General features: G+C 46.0%; 1 protein-coding gene across 1 annotated transcript in view; it reads left to right on the forward strand.

The window, feature by feature from the left end:
• ANTXR1 (ANTXR cell adhesion molecule 1) overlaps positions 1-15,787 on the forward strand; it is a gene marked incomplete at its 3' end in the record, with an annotated part of 71,950 nt that overhangs the window by 39,801 nt on the left and 16,362 nt on the right. The window contains exons 14-15 of the mRNA XM_083880474.1: positions 8,625-8,666; positions 15,689-15,784. Of these exons, the coding sequence (XP_083736600.1) occupies positions 8,625-8,666; positions 15,689-15,784 (138 nt within the window). The remainder of the gene's footprint in view (positions 1-8,624; positions 8,667-15,688; positions 15,785-15,787) is intronic.

Genomic DNA, 15,787 nt, shown 5'->3' on the forward strand with positions numbered 1-15,787 from the left:
TGGAACTCAAAATGCAGGGTAAGCTCTGCTCTTGTTTTGGATCTTGCTTATGCTGCAAATATAGAACAAGAATTGGGGACACACAAATGTCAGCAGAATTGGAGCCTGAGTTTGTGACTGGCTGCTTGTAACATTTCAGAAGCTGCTTTTAAGGCTGCCCAACCTGGCTCCAGTTTCTGGGTCACCATCATTATTCCTAATTTTAAATCACAGACCCAGTGTTGTAAATTTGCACCATGTTGTACCAAACCTACAGTGCAGAGCAGAGAGCTTTGGAGCCATACACTGCAGGAGCCACTCACTGGAGGATGAGTCTCTGTGCTGAGATGTGTTATCCAGAGCAAGGATGGAAATCTTGCAGGAAAAATCTTTTCTATTCTGTTCCTGGCTGAAAATGGGGATAAAATGCTTCTCTTCACAGTAGTTTGGCACCTCTGTCCCAAGATGAAAACCAGAATGGAAAAAATATTTATTTGGACTTTCAGGGGGAAAAAAAAGTTCTAAAATTGGCCAAATGATTGGCAGGTTGTTGAGTTATTTATCTAAACTAGATGGCACAGAGACCTGGGCCAGCTTTTTGTTGACACATCTGCATGGAAGTCAGTGGAGATGTGCCCTGTGCAGACATTTGCACTAGGAGAATTGAGGGGACAGAGGGGAAAATGCTGTCAGTGATGCTGCTGGTTTAAGGTTCTGTTAGAGCAGAAAGATGAAGCTGATGAGAAAAAGGCGTAAATAAAAGCAGCAGGGCATGGAGGGGATGTGGAGCTGTCACTGTGAGGGCACTGTGGCTCTGCTGTAGTGGAATCCTGTGAAGACAGTGGTCATGTAACATGTGTGAAAAATAGTCCAGATAAGCAAGGTGGGTGCAGCAGAGAGAGGGAGTATTTGGTCCACACGAAACTTCATAAGCTTAATATTTTCCAGATTTAAATTCTCCACTTAAAACATTTGTTGTAGATAAAAGCTTTTCCTCACTCTCCTCCTTTACCTCCCACATTCCCTCCTAGCAAGGTCTGCAAGTGGGGACTATCTCACTGATATTTTTCCGAGGTAGTCAAACACTTCCCTGTAGCTGTTGGAAAGATTTTATTCCAAGAGCCTGTATGAAATCTCTTCCACCTCTCCGGGAGGGCATCTGGTGTGTTTGGCAGAGGATCAGAAGCCAGGATGCCTCACGGTGCACTGCTCACCCAAAAATTCTGTGAAATTAAAGATAAACCTGTGGAAGAGTCCCAGTCTGTCAGGCTTGGGGATAGGGAAAGAGAGCCCAGCAGAGCTTTGTGACTGGTCTGGAAGTGGCACAGGGAGGAATGCAGTGTTGTCAGAAGTGAATTAAGGGCAGAGGAACTGCCTTGCACAACAGACCAGAGCTCCAGCCTCAAATAACCAAACCACAGACCCAGAGACATCACTGTGGATCCCAGCTCAAGGATGTCTCAGAGATAATTGTGGATGTGTCCAGAGGGAAAAAAAAAAAAAAAAAAAAAAAAAAAAAAAAAACACCTCTTCTCTTGCCAAGTATAAATTTTCTGAGTGACAAGCACATTTCTAAACCCTGAAATTCCTCTTGGCATGCTTTTTAATTAAATAGGAGCCATTACTATCCAGCAGTTCTTCAGGAAAGACACTGAGCCAGCTTCATCCCTGGAGTAAATGGACTGGAGTCAATAGACTCACTCTGGAGGTTTATCTGGAACCCAGTATCTCCTTGGCACATTCCCATTAAGGAATGCTGTTTCCAAATGTATCCAAGTTTATTGGTCTCAGAAGTATTCTGGGATGAAGTCTGGAATTTACCACTTGGTTTACAGTAGAGGCAATTGTTGCTTAGTAGATCAGAACAATAATAAGTCTTTGCTGTGCCTGATGTACCAGCACAGGCAAAATTTCCCTGGATACCTGTGGAGGATATTACAAAAGCATGAGAAGCAGGCACTAACCTCTCCAAAGGTTGTAGGAGGTTTATTGGATAACAGAAAACAAAGAAACAATTCTGCTGTTCTGAACTCCCCACCACTGTACTCATAACAAGAATGATGGTAAGAAAGAAACAAGTACACAGACACCACTTTTCCTGAGGTCAGAGCAGATCAGCCAAGCAGCAGATCTCAGCTCCTGGCTTCACCCAGTCACTGCTTGTCTTCCTATTCATCCTCTTCCCTGAGCACAGCACAACCTGGAGCAGTCCAGACATCCACAGCAGGAACTGTGTGTGCAAGAGGCTGTTCAGCTGCCCAAGGGTGTAATTGTTCTGGATAGGAGGCCAACATGAGCCTCAGGTTTAATGTTCATATAAATCAAATAGGTTTTAATGTAGAGGTAAGCCAAAGAGATAATAAACCTCCAAAACTTGTCTTAAGGAGGACTTTGCAGGCACATTGTTAGATTGGCTTGGGAAAGGAGCTGCTTAAAGTGTTTGGATGTACAGTGAAGGCAGAATTAATGTAATAGCTGGAAGGCTTGGCTCTGCTGGGATGGTCTCCCTTGCTGGGATGGTGCTCATCCATCACACTTCCTCCCAGGTTTGAGTCTTTGCCTTCCTTCTGCAGCCATCCAGGGTGGCCTGAGGGGCTGGGCTGGGTTATTTGCCCACATAGAAAATCTGCCCCACCTCACTCATTTTCATACTACAGTGATTTTAAATGCAGGGGTGTGGCTGGCAGATAAATGAGCTGTTGGTATTTAAGAATCTAACACCAGTTTTTAACTTTAAAGCTGTTTTCTGGAAGTAAGCATGGAAGAACCCAGCAATCTGTTTGGCTCTCAGTCTGTACTGCAGCTGACCAGAAGTTTTGGAAACAAAAAAACTGGATGGAGAAAATTCAGAAAATATATATTAAAACCACATGGCTAAAGCGGGGGAAGAGAGGAGAGGAAATGCATAGGCTCTGCAGCTACCCTGAAGAGCTATAAAATGGCAGGGTCCCTGTCAGCTGGATGGAGATTCCTTACAAAGATCCGTAGATTCTGGTTCCCACCCACTCCCATGAGCAGATGAGGCACAGCTTCTCTGCAGTTGAGCTGATCTGGGGAGAAGGAAGCACAGGAACACTTAACCAGAAAATTCACTAGGAATCAGTGAGTGTGGGCAAGGGCTCCTCTTCACAGCTCAAAGTGGTGACCGTGGTTTTCCTTTGCCCAGGAAAGGGATATAATTTCTATAGTCTTCCAAAGAAAGTGGGTCAGATACTTGAAGCACACCTCAGTGGCTCTGGCCTGGTTCATCTGTGTGAGTGGAACAGCCCAGGAAAGGGAACTGAGGCATTGATTTAAAAGAATTAAAGACTGTAGTCAAAATAGATAGTGCTGAGATAATGTAGCTAGGACTTCCCTTTTGCTAACAGAAGCCAGACTGAAGGAACTGATAAATCTTAGAAGGAACTGATAAATCAGGGAAGCTGTCAAACTAGGCTTTTGCATCCTGAATAATCAATAGACCCCATGAATACAATACAATCATAAATCAAACAGTCCTGGGAACAACAGGATTTAGCTGTCACGAACACTAAAGGTTAAAAAGTCAAGGGAGGAAGACCCATCTTACTTCATCATTTTGGGACCCCACCCTATAAAAAAGACCACCGACCCATTTCAAAGAACAAACTACGCATGCTTGATGGCTGTTTGGGCTAATTTCCATACGAAGCGGGGAATGGGAGGTATCAGAGCTATGAATATGCATTTGTAGTTTGTGTATTCAATATTCCTGTACATAAAAGACCCTGTGATGATCTGTAAATTGCGCGTGTGTTTTTGGGAGCTATCCCGCACCGTAATAAACATACACTTTCTAACTTTAAACTGTTAGAGAGTCTTTGTCCGTCATAGTTGGATATTGGTATTAGATCAATATCCATAGTTTTTTAATAAATCAGAACGACCTATGAAGACTGCATTTTTGCATGCATTCTCTGCAGAGCTGCATGACAGCCCCATTCGGCTCCAAACTGTGCCAGGGTTAATTAAAATGGAGCCTTTTACTCTCCATGATGTCCTGTCTTTCAGAAGTGGATGATTTTGACATGCACTATGATCCTGTATTGAATTTGGTTTGTGCAGTTCATCTCCAAATCTCAGGGGTTGAAGCAGTCTTTTCTTGTAGTTTTAATCAGTTAAAATTGGGCTTCCTGAATCAGCTCCCTGGCTGCCAAGAGCGGTGAACTTAAAAGGATGAGCTTTCTTTCCATTGGACTTCATTTACCTTTTGCTTGCAAAAAAGAAGATTGTATTTTACTGCAGGTGAAGAAATTGGGACAGGCCCCTGCTTGTGTTAGCTTTGAAGTGTAGAGCAGATCTCCAAGGATTTAATGGATACTGAGAAGACATAGAAGATATGACAGAAATAAAAAGGGAATGTTCCTTTACCCAACTCATACTTCAAATATGAAACAGTCACAGGACTGTGAGGTCAAAACTATAAATATGAAAGGAGAAAAAAATAGGAAATTAGTCAAATGGATCATAGTTAATGCTATTAAAATTCCTTGTTTATTAAGATAGCAAGAATATATATTCATTGTTTTCCAGAAGAGTGAAGGTAATTAAGGACAAAAATAATCTGTTCAGTTAACAGCATGCTTCCAAATTGTAGTCCTAATTAGAGGCTAAGTCCTTAATTTCTTATTTTGTACTGTTTGCTTTGTTTTAAATTATGATCTGTCCCATTCTAAAGCAGATGTGCTCCTCTGACAAGAAACATTGCCCCTATTTATCATCTAAAACTCCAGGGATAGTTACTGTGTGATTGCTGGACACTGAGAGCTGGTGGAGCTTTATGGGTTCCCAAGACAAAAAACATCCTAGACACATTCCTGGAATATGCAAAATTTGGATTCAGCATATGCTTTCTTATGCCTGCATGGCTACAGAAATTTCAGGGCAACAGCAAATTCATCCTTCCCAATGTTTTTAACCTTCCAGGAGGTGGCTAATAGCATTCCTCTGCATTGCCACTGGGTTATCCATCTGAAACAGCTGCTTCTCTACATATCTGAGACGTGGAGTGTCTCAGCTAACAAAGACCTGTCCTTCACGTGCATGTTGGGATCTGTGGTGAAAGGCAAAGAATTACTTCCCTGTCCTGAATTTTCCCGGCTGAGTGTGTGGAAGTGCTGACAACTGCTCTCAAAGTTCCTTCCCATGCCAAGGAAAGCCAGGGGCCACCTCCACCCCAGGGGCTTTCACCCTTGGAAACAAAAAAAGCCTTACCAGGTTTTTGTAGTGTGGTGATGGTGTAGAACCCCTCAGGTGTTCTTCATCTAGAGAGCAAACCCAGGGCTGAACTATTGTGTCCTTCTCCCAAACACAGGGACGGGAGACTCAGCACTCCCAGGAGTGGCTCAGGATCATCAAAACACTTGTAGCACATATGGACAAACACTGCGGGCTCGCCAAGCCAAACTCGCCGGAGCACTGTGCTGGGCCTGGCCTGCCCCCAGATGATCCTTCTGCAGGTCCTGGTGGCCACCTGGCCAGCACACAGCAAGGTGGCTATGTGGTCTGTGTCCTCACAGGGTCCCTGTGATGGCATTTTCACTCTTTTAAGTTGTTTCAGGTTGTGCCTGGCATGGGACCTGTGGGCCTGGGCCCTCGGCATTGCCCTGGGCTCCTGTTACACCCACTGCTGTGAGATGCTGTGAGATGGCACCAAGGTGCCATTGGCTTCACTGCCTCCCATGTCCCAGAGCGAGGGGCTCAGTGCCCCAGAGTAAGGATTTCATGCACACAGAACTATAACTGTAAGAATCCAAAAGGGAGAAGGAAAAGATTTGTGCTGTTTGAAGGCCCAGGCAGCAAGTCAGAAATGAGATTTTTTTTTTTTAAGACTTGAAGTTTGAAAGGTCATACAGGCTCAAAGGCACAGGAGACTGAACTCCCCCATCTCTAGACATGTCCAAATTAACCAATCCATGCTGCCAATTTACAGGGAGTGCAGTTGCTCTTAGAAATGCAAAGCACTCAAAAATGGAAGGAATGTCTTTTTTTTTTTCTCCCCTCTTGGCCTGTGATAGAAAACACTTGATCTGTTTACAGAAGTCAGTCAGTTTGTGTGTTTGTATGCATATGGGAAGGAATGCTAATGTATGAGAAAACAGCCATCTCCTCACTTCCAAGTGTATAATCTCCAGTGATACTGGCTGAGAAGTTATTTTTGGATGCTTAGCTGGACCAAATTTGGATGGCTTATTCTGATGTTTCATTCCAATGTAAATGAGAGAAACTCCACTGGAACCCATTATGTTCCTTCCACTAGAGCAGGGGATGCTCCAGGAGGGAACCAGGCTGCTTCCAGCAGGTATATTTTGGGTCAGATATCTGAAGTTTCTCAGTGTCTGATGGGTTTGTGTTCAGGGATTTGGTTCAAAAGGAGGTCTGTTGACAAATGCCACCCATCAGACTGATGAAAATTATTCTGAAAAGGTCTCCTATGTCTTTTGGTGCCTTGCACACTTTGTCAATATTTATTGTGTCAATGGACACAGAAGAGATCATGCTGTAAGAGATGTAATGCATGTAAGAGATCATCTTACACCTCTGATGGTGCTGATATCCAGAATTTCCTTTCCACAGAGTAGTACCAGCATGCAGACAACTTTTCCTCCACTTTTTGCAGAATCGCAGAATTATTTAGGTTGTAAAAGACCTCTGAGATCACCAAGTTCAGCCTGTGGCCAATCCCCACCTTGTCACCCAGCACAGAGCACTGAGTGCTCCAGGCCTTCCTTGGACACCTCCAGAGATGGGGATTCCAAACTTCCCTGGGCACATATTATCTACTTTTCATAATTTTCTGTCATTTTCATTGTTTTCATCATTTCTATCCCACCGAAACTGGGGATCCCAGGGTAGACAGGGAGATGGATGCTGTGCCATTCACTCCCCAGCTCAGCTAGTCATCTCAGGCTCCTCAGGGCCATCCCCCCTCCTTCCTCCCTAACAGGGTCCACCAGCCACACCAGACCTACAGTTCTGCTGTGCCAGGATGGGGGATGAGCAATGCTCCACCACACTCCTCCTCATGAGTCATTTTGTGTTTCCCTGTGTGCTCTGGGTTCCTGTGCATACCCACATTCAGTGCTGGTTCCTAAAACACAAGGCCTCTTTAGCAGGGGTTCCCTGAGGTGCTGGAGGCCACCAAAACAGAAGCCCAGTTGCCAGGAGCAGATAATTGCAGAGCCTAGCACTCATCACTGCCCTGGGCTGGGACACAACTGCTCCAGCCCTGTCTCCTTCCCAGCCAGAGGCACATGCTCCTCATTAATGGCCACATTGCATGACTCGGGCTTTGCAGAGGAAAATAAAAACAGTGAGCTCATCACAGGAGGAAAAACACGAGTGACATGAATTGCTGTAAATATTTATATCTTCAGGGCCTTTAATGTGATTGTAATTTTCCCTTTCTGCATTTAAACAGCCAAGCTGTTGCTGTTTGGGACTGTATTTTTGGGGTTTTCTTCAGGGTGTTTTTGAAGCTGACACATGTGTCCCCCATGCCAGGGCAGCCTCTGCCCTGACACCCAGCTCTGAGCAGAGCTCAGGACACTCAGTATCACCTCCACTGGTGCTCAGACAGCTCCTGCCTCGTGGCCTGGTGTGCACAGAAAAAGCTGCCTGGTCCAGATGGACTCAGCCTCCCAGAGCAAACCCATCCTGGGGCCATGCCATGGCTGGGGCTGTGCAGGGTGAGGTGTACCGGGGTGAGGCACAGGGTTTGACGTGCTTGGTGTTGCTGCCCTCCCCTTGGAAACTTCTCTGTTGCTCTTGGATGCAGGGCTCTGGGAGAAGCCAACTGCCTGCCAAGCCCTGGATGCAAACTTTCTGCATGAAATAATGGCCTCACACCCACATAAACTGAAATGGTTTCTATGGAGAATATCCTGGACCAGGCTGCAACCTCACCCTGCTTGCTTTATTAGAAACCTCAGTGAGCCATGTATACATTTATTTATTTATTTATTTATTTGTATTTTTTAAAGTTTATGACAGTGAACTATATTAACCTGATAATGTGAAAAGCATGAATGTGAAGAGCATGAGGTGGCAGAGCCTTCTGGAATGAAAAAGGAAGAATGATCTGGGAGACAGGCTGGGGATTATCACTGCATTGCAATGTTCCCAGGGCATTTTTCTTCATGTCGGTTTTGCTTTCCAGCCTTTGTTCAGACTGTAAATTATTTGAGGCAGGATTTGTACACATATGCAGAGGGCAGGAGAAGGAGATGCTGATTTACTGTGGTTGTTCAGGTTCATCATGCTTAGAGCCAGCACTGACTGTGGCTACAACTGGGATTAGGAGAATCAGGGATATCAGACTTTGAATTTTCTGTTGCCTCACACAGGGCAGAGGTCACCTAATGAGCAATGTGGTGGAGCTGTCATTAGGAATGGCAGGGCTTTGGGACACCTCCTGCTCCCCCTCAGTGACAGTGGCACCCAGCGACACACTGTGATTACACTGAGGTGTAACAGGGGTGTTCCAGCAGCACATCCAGTTGTTTTCTCCTTTGAATTATTGTTGTTGTTGTTGTTGTTGTTGTTGTTGTTGTTGTTTTGGTGACATTTGAGTCGTGCTGAAGAACAAAGCATGAATTTATGATTCTCTTTCTCTTTAATCCTTCTAGATCATCAAGGAGCCTCCCCCACCTCCTGCAGAAGACAGCGAGGTGAGTGACACTGACCCCTGGTCTCCTCGGTGTTTAGGACAATGTTTTGTTCAGTCTCCTCACAAAAGGTGATTAAATCTGTAAGTTCAGTGCCTCCACTGAGCAGGTAGGAAAGGACAGCTCAGACAATACCTCACTTGATCAGAACAGAGTCAGGCTGTGATTCACACAAGGGACAGCCCTTAAGCCTGTGTTTAACTCTGAAGTTAGTGGAACCTAAACATGTGCTTAACTGCCTTCCTGGAATGGCACGGTAATGATTTTGGTGGCTTGGGATATAGAATCACTTCTGGCAGGAGCTCCCAGTGCTGAGCCCTTGGAGCACAGTTGCTGTGAGAAAAGGAAGCTCCTGGTCCTTGCACTGTCTGAGGCACATTCAGAGCAGATGTAAAACCCCAGCAAAATCCTCTCAACATCAGTGGAGCTACACAAGCCAGGGAAGTTTTAATGGAGAGTAATCAACAAACGCTAAATCAACATTAAAGCTTCCATCTTAACTCTTCTTACAAGTTTTAAATGAGCCTTGCCACAAATGGTTAAAGCTCTCTCACCATTCCTGAGCAGACTGTGCTCAGAAATGGGCCCGGTTTTCTATCTGCCTCTTTCTCTGTGCTCCTGCTTTCAGCACGCAATGAGTCTCTGCCCTGCTCCCAGTGTTTTCCACGTGGGATTTCACTGCATCCCCGAGCTCTGTGCAGGGCACTCTGATGGCAATGGGAGTTTTTCCATTGACTTCACTAGGGTTTGGATCAGTTCCTCTTAAATATGCAAGTAAAATTAGCCTTAGGTCTGTGCTCAGAGTGATTTGGTTGGGTAGTTTACCTTGCTTTCTGCTTCTGGAGACAAATTCATTGCCTGCTTCAGCTTGCAAGTGGAAAAGCTTGTGAAATGGTGCTCTCTACTCTCCATGAAGCCTGGCCCAGGGAGTATGGGCTGAGCAAAGGTTCAGGAAAACTCAGGCCTCTGCGAGGAGCAGGGATCCAGCCTTGGTTCTCCCTGCACTGTCCAGGGCAGTGGGACCCAAGGCCAGCCCTGGAGCCTCCACCTTGGGGCACTTCAAAACAAGCTCCAAATCAGATCATTAACAGATCCAAGGGGGGTTTACATTTGGACCCAATGGCCCCTATGCCTCTCTCTGCAGGCACCTGGCCCATTTCCCTGAGCAGGCATTCGTTTGGGCTGTGTGAAAATCCACCAGCTTTGTCAGCTTCTGTCCTCTGAATGAAAAGGAAAATACTAACCTCAAATTGCACATGCTTTGTTCTGCACCACACATGCCTCCAAGCTAAGGGATTCAATTGCTGAAATTAATTAAAATACATCATTCTGGAATGCTGGCTCCCTGGCCAAGAACTGGAGGGGGAAATTACATCCCCTAAGAAGGAAGATGTGCGTCACCTATAAGGAAGTCTTTGGTCAACCCAGTAAGTGCTGCAAAAGCACAGCAGTTGCTGCAAAATCACAGCTGCAGCTTGAAATTCAACTTGTCCAGGCTTTGGTTGTGCCCTGAGAGGGCCCTGCAGAGTGAATGAAAATTGGCATTCCATAGGACCTGTGTTTTACCTGCTTCCTCATCAGTCCAAGAAGCGACCTTGGGATGGCAAAGTTTGGTTACAACATGGATTGGCTTGGGTAGGAAGGGACCTCACAGACCATCCCATTCAATTTCCTGCCATGGCCAGGGACACCTTCCACTGTCCCAGTTTGCTCCAAGCCCCATGCAACTTGGCCTGGGACAGTTCCAGGGATGGGACATCCATCTGTACAATATGTGAGCTGCTCTAATGGTACAATTTCACCTGTGCTTCCCACCAGAGCACCTCCCCTAAACTCAGTTATCCCAGAGCCAACTTCCACATTTAGCAGCCAAAGGTTTTTCAAGAAAGCAAAATGTAGTTTATGCTATTTTAGAAGCTGTACAGCATCAGGGCAGTGCTTGGAAATCGGTAAGGCTTGAAGCTGTGACTTGCACTGCTTTTTCCCAGACAGAAGAGCTTCCCACTAGTGACAAATTAGCAGCTCTGGAAAGATGCATTTTGTTGGTGCATTTACTGCTGGAGAGGCTGGTCCACAGAGTGGGACTGACAGTGGTGTGATGCATTCTCAGAAGACTGAAGCCTCAAGATTTTCTACTTCACTCTAAACTAATAGAAGATGGCGCTGATTTTCTACAGTCCAGTTTTTAAGTGTTGCAGATATCCCTCTCCCCTGCAGGAATCCAGCAGCTGCTCCTCTCCAGCAGGAGGGATTGATGGTCCCTTTGGCAAGAGGGTTACAGTTGGATTTTTTTTCTTCTCACTAAATTCTTGGCCACTTAAAAAAAAAAAAAAAGTCGAGGAATTCTTGCATCAGCACATCAGTAGGTTTGGAAGCTGTAGCCCACAGGAGGAAGGAGAATGCATTACACTCCAACAATGAGGGGGAAGCAGCCTCTGCTGTCAGACCCACCAAAGGTTTTACTGAACTCTGTTTCAGAGGCCCTTTGAGACACATAGGAGACACTTCACTGTTGGTGAAGGAAATCATTATTGGCCAGAAACTCCCAATTAATTCATTCAGAAATTGCAAATGTTGTCAGCTCCCACTGTGCTGCTTGGGGAGCTTGGGATGCTGAGGGTGAAGCCCAGGGTAGGACAGGTGGTTTCACTTAGGCCAGGAAGAATTGAGTTAATGCCAAGTGGAAGAGGTGAGTGCCTGGAGAAGCCAGGAGCACCTTTCTGGCCTGTGATTAGTCATTGAAGGTGGATCAGAACCACATTCTTCTACCTCCAGTGAATAGGAAGGCTTTTTCTAGCCCTGCTGGAGGAAGACACAGCTGCTTTTATTCCTGTGCCCCATCACTTTTGGGCTGAGTTTATTGGAAACAGCTTTGCCCAGCTCAGAGCAGAGGCTCACCACAAGGCTGAAGCTGGTTCTGCTATAGCAACCCATCCTCAAAATACACCAAAAAACACCAAATGCAGGACTCTGCAGCTTCCAACAATTCCCTATTCAGTCCCTGGCCCAGGCCAGAGTTCTGCTGCTGTCAGTCTTGGATAGACTGGCTGCAGTCAGAGGAACCCCCAGCTGGATCTGTCCAGGCACCACTTGTTCCCACAGCAGCACTCCAGGGACACAAAGCTCCCCGGAGTCTGGCAAAGCCAGGCAGATCATCCAGATGCCCACAGCTTGTCCTTTCCTCATCACTCAGTCTCTTTTTTTCCCTGCTGCTCTGCCCCCCAACAGCCACGGACATCCCTGACGCGGTACCAGAGCCAAGCCACCAACCAGCCCGTAATGGGATAATTCTTATGTCTGTTGTCCTCTTACCCACACACAGCACAGCAAACACTCACAGCGAGGTGCTTGGGCCATTCAGAAGCACTGGCCCAGACCCTGAGGGGTTTTAGTACTGTCTTGGGAGGCAGCAGGGACAGGAGGGACTTCACTCCCTGCAGGGCAGCTGCTGTGGAGCCAAGGAATGAACCCCCTGTTCAGCTGGATCCACACTGATTGTTGGGATCTGATCTCTCCCACATTCATGAGGACAGAGAGTGACCAAAGGACATCCAGCTGCTTTGAGTGCTGCTTGAACTCTCACTTACTATCATGGAATGGTTTGGGTTGGGAGGGTCCTTCTGTTCCACCCCCTGCCATAGGCAGGAACACCTTCCACTAGACCAAGTTGTTCAATTATTGCTGTTCATTATTCTTTTCAAATTGTTTTCCTTGCTCCTTTTGGAAAGCCATGTTGGGGAGATAGCAAAATAAGCTCCAGAGAAAGGATCTGATAGGAATTTTTATCGACACCAAGGCAGGAAATTTATTACTAAAATGAAGCCAGGTCCCAGTGGGATGCCATGCTTCTCCTTTCCTGTACTCCATTTTTACAGTGAGTTGTGGAAATATGGGAGGAGGAGAAAAAGTACCTTTCAAGAGACAGGCATTTAAAAGAAAAAAAGTGGGGCTGTTATTGGCCATAGATGAGGTGCAGGTATTACACCATGGAGATATGGTGTTTCATAGTCAAAATTCAGTTTTCTAGCAAATTTAATGTGAAATATCCAGGCAGGCCCAGTGCAGAGGCTGTGGGAGCTGGGTTCAATCCCATCCTGGTGTTGATTCCCATGACCTTATAGAAACATCACCTTCCTGCAGCTTGGTGTCTGAGCTCTGGAGTGGGAATAGCTGAAATCTTCCTTTCACCAGAACCAGGGCTCCCTCTTACCTGTGCACATATGGTGCTTTGCTCTTGGAGGGCTTCACCTCAGGCAGGACCTCCAAGGATCTGGACCAGGATAAATGGGGAGTTTCTGTGATGATCAAGGCCACCAAAGGTTGGTTTGAGAAACATTTGTGTCTCAAGGATGAGCTTGTATGAAGCTGAAGTTCAGGCCGGAGAAGATTCTGGGGAGCTTTTAATGGTACCAAGGTACCAAGCAAAACCTTCCCCAGCAGGAGGAAATATTTTCTGAGAACAGCAAGGTGTCTCCAAAGTGTCACAAAGCAACTGAGAGGTAGCCATGGGATTTGGGAATTACTCCAGTGTTGGGAGAAAGGGTAGAAAGGAGTCTTGAGGACACCTGGATTTGCCTGTGTTCTCTTAACACTAAAGTTCAATGATAACATCTCTCAAACAGAGTAATGATTGTCTGTGTCGTGGCTCAGCCCTTGGTGCAGGCAGAGCTCTCTATAAATGCTGAATTCTGACAAAATTCAGGCATTGCAGAGACAACTGGGAAAATAATTATAAGGGTGGGGAGAGGGGTAAGTTGTCCAAAATTACTTTTTTTAATGTCTGGCCAAATTTAGTTTGAATTCTTACCCTGAGTGGTTCAGATGTCCCTTGTGGAGCCTGAACTATCCTTGTGTTACCCACAGATGAGGTTTCCTCGGGTCAGGGTCAAAGTGTCCAGAGCCCGGCCTTGCCTCTGAGATAAACACAGATCTTTGTTTTCTGCAATCCAGCACTTACGAATCTGGATCCCTGACTGTGAAATGCAGCTCCATCTTGCTTCTTCTTATTTGTTAAAAGAAACTCTAGCTCCATCTAAAGCAGATTTTGGGGGTGGAAAGTTGCCAAGTTCTGTACAGTCAATTTCCAGCATCCTTAAATGCACTTGGATTTTCTGGGGCTGTTTTTGATGCTGCAGCTGGGTCAGAGCTGGAACTCCTCAGGTACAAACCCCATTGTGGCCACGTGTAGAAAAATACAGGTGAAGCAGGTGGGGAATGAGAATTAATCCCTGGCTCACAAATTGGGGTGCTGGATGTGGGGTTTGGGTGCCTCCTCATTTTCTTGCTCTTCCCTGCCCTGCCCCCAGTTTGCAGTTCCGCCAGCTCCTCATGAGCGTCGTGAGCACATTAGTCAAGTGTGTAGGACATCGCTGGTGGGGGCTTTTTGCTTGTATTGCAAAACCTCCCCTGCCCTTCAAGCATGTAAACAGGCTCATTCTGCAGAAAACTTGTGACTCCTTTGTTTTTCAAGTGTCCGTGCTGCCTCTCTGTGCATGTGCTGTTGTCCTGGCTCTCGGCTCGCAGCAAACGGACTCACAGAGCTTTTAAGGGCTTGTGGGGGAGATTTCCTAAACCTCGGTATTTCCTGTTGTGAGAAGTCCGGTTTGTGCTGAACTGAAGAGAGAGAAAGAGAATTGCTGAAGGAAAATATTTAGATGGCTTTGCTTCTACTTTTGGGGTTGGGGGTGGGGGGAAAGTCCTCATGGAAAACTTCATGCAGAGATGTTGAGTTCTTGGGTTGCAACAATTAGCCTCAGCAGCTTTGCCTGGGACAGAGAGAGAGAAGAGAAGAACCTGGTAGTTGTGACCAATTATTCACCCTTCCCTTAGATCAGGACACATTTTGTAGCCCAGTTTCTGTGTGTTTTGATAAACTGAAATGCTTTTGGTTGCCGTGAAAGCCGGAGTTTTTCTTGGATTTTTTTCCCCCACCCAGTTTTTCAGTTTTCCTGATGGGGAGTTTCAATTTCAAAGTATTTTTGGCTTTTCCAGTTTTGGAAAGCTCCTAAGTTTTGGAGTTTAGCCAAATCCCTGTGAAAAATTAAAGAAAGAAGAAGAAAAAAGAGAGGGACCATTTTTCTTTTCTCTCCACATTTTTCACAGGAAATACTTCACGTTTTTGATGAACTCTGCTTTTCTGCTTTGCCAGTTCACAGCCTGAACTGCAGAAATTAAAGGGAAAGGCACTATAAGAGCTCCATGTACACTCTGACCATACAAAGTGCAACAGAGAATTTAAAATAGCTTGAATTTCGCTAAAGCTTTAGCAGACTTGTTTTAAATAAACTTAAGGGCATTTTCTTGATCACTCATATCTGAATGTCACCATGCAGTGCAGAGCACGTTTAGCTCTGGGGCTGGTGATGTGCCTGCATGGAGCAAGGAGAGGACAGAATTTAAGTCTCATTTTTCACACGGGGCCTGACTCTCTCTGGCACAAGCCACAGGGCTCACTGAAGCAACATGAACTTCCATGGCCAGCTGCCCCAAGTTCATTACAGGAGCTAATTCCATTCTTGTGACTTTTCCATGAGGCTTTTCCATCCTATTCCTCTTGGCCAGCTCCTCTCAATAAACCTGCCATTCCCACCTTTTCCAAAGGTACCCTGAGTTTGCCATCACTCAGGAGAGAATTTACTCATTTTCTTGCTCTTTCCCTGCATCCTGTGAGACCTGAACTCCAATATGGGAATTCACCTGGGCTCTGGAGGGTGCCTGCAGCACAGGGAACCATGAGCACCAGGCTGCCTCTGCCCAGTCCCAGGTGAAGGGAAGGGGTGGCAGAGGTGAAAAATCCCAAAATCTCATTATTGCTGGAGCTGGACTGTACCTTTAAAGTGGTGGTGTTTATGTCATGAAACATTGTCCTTTCATGAGTGTACATCCTCTGGAAAATAACAAGGCAGAGACCAGAACCTTGCCTGTCCTGCAGGCCCAAAGGACAATGGAGCCTGGGGCTGTTAATTCCTTTCCATCCCTGGTCATTGTTCCTGACAGTGCCACTCCCTTGTTTTCCTGTTTTGCAGGAAGAAGATGATGATGGGCTGCCAAAGAAGAAGTGGCCCACAGTTGATGCCTCTTACTATGGTGGACGAGGAGTGGGCGGCATCAAACGGATGGAGGTA

This window comes from Zosterops lateralis, assembly GCF_965231275.1.
Source record: "Zosterops lateralis genome assembly, chromosome: 30".
Lineage (NCBI taxonomy): Eukaryota > Metazoa > Chordata > Aves > Passeriformes > Zosteropidae > Zosterops > Zosterops lateralis.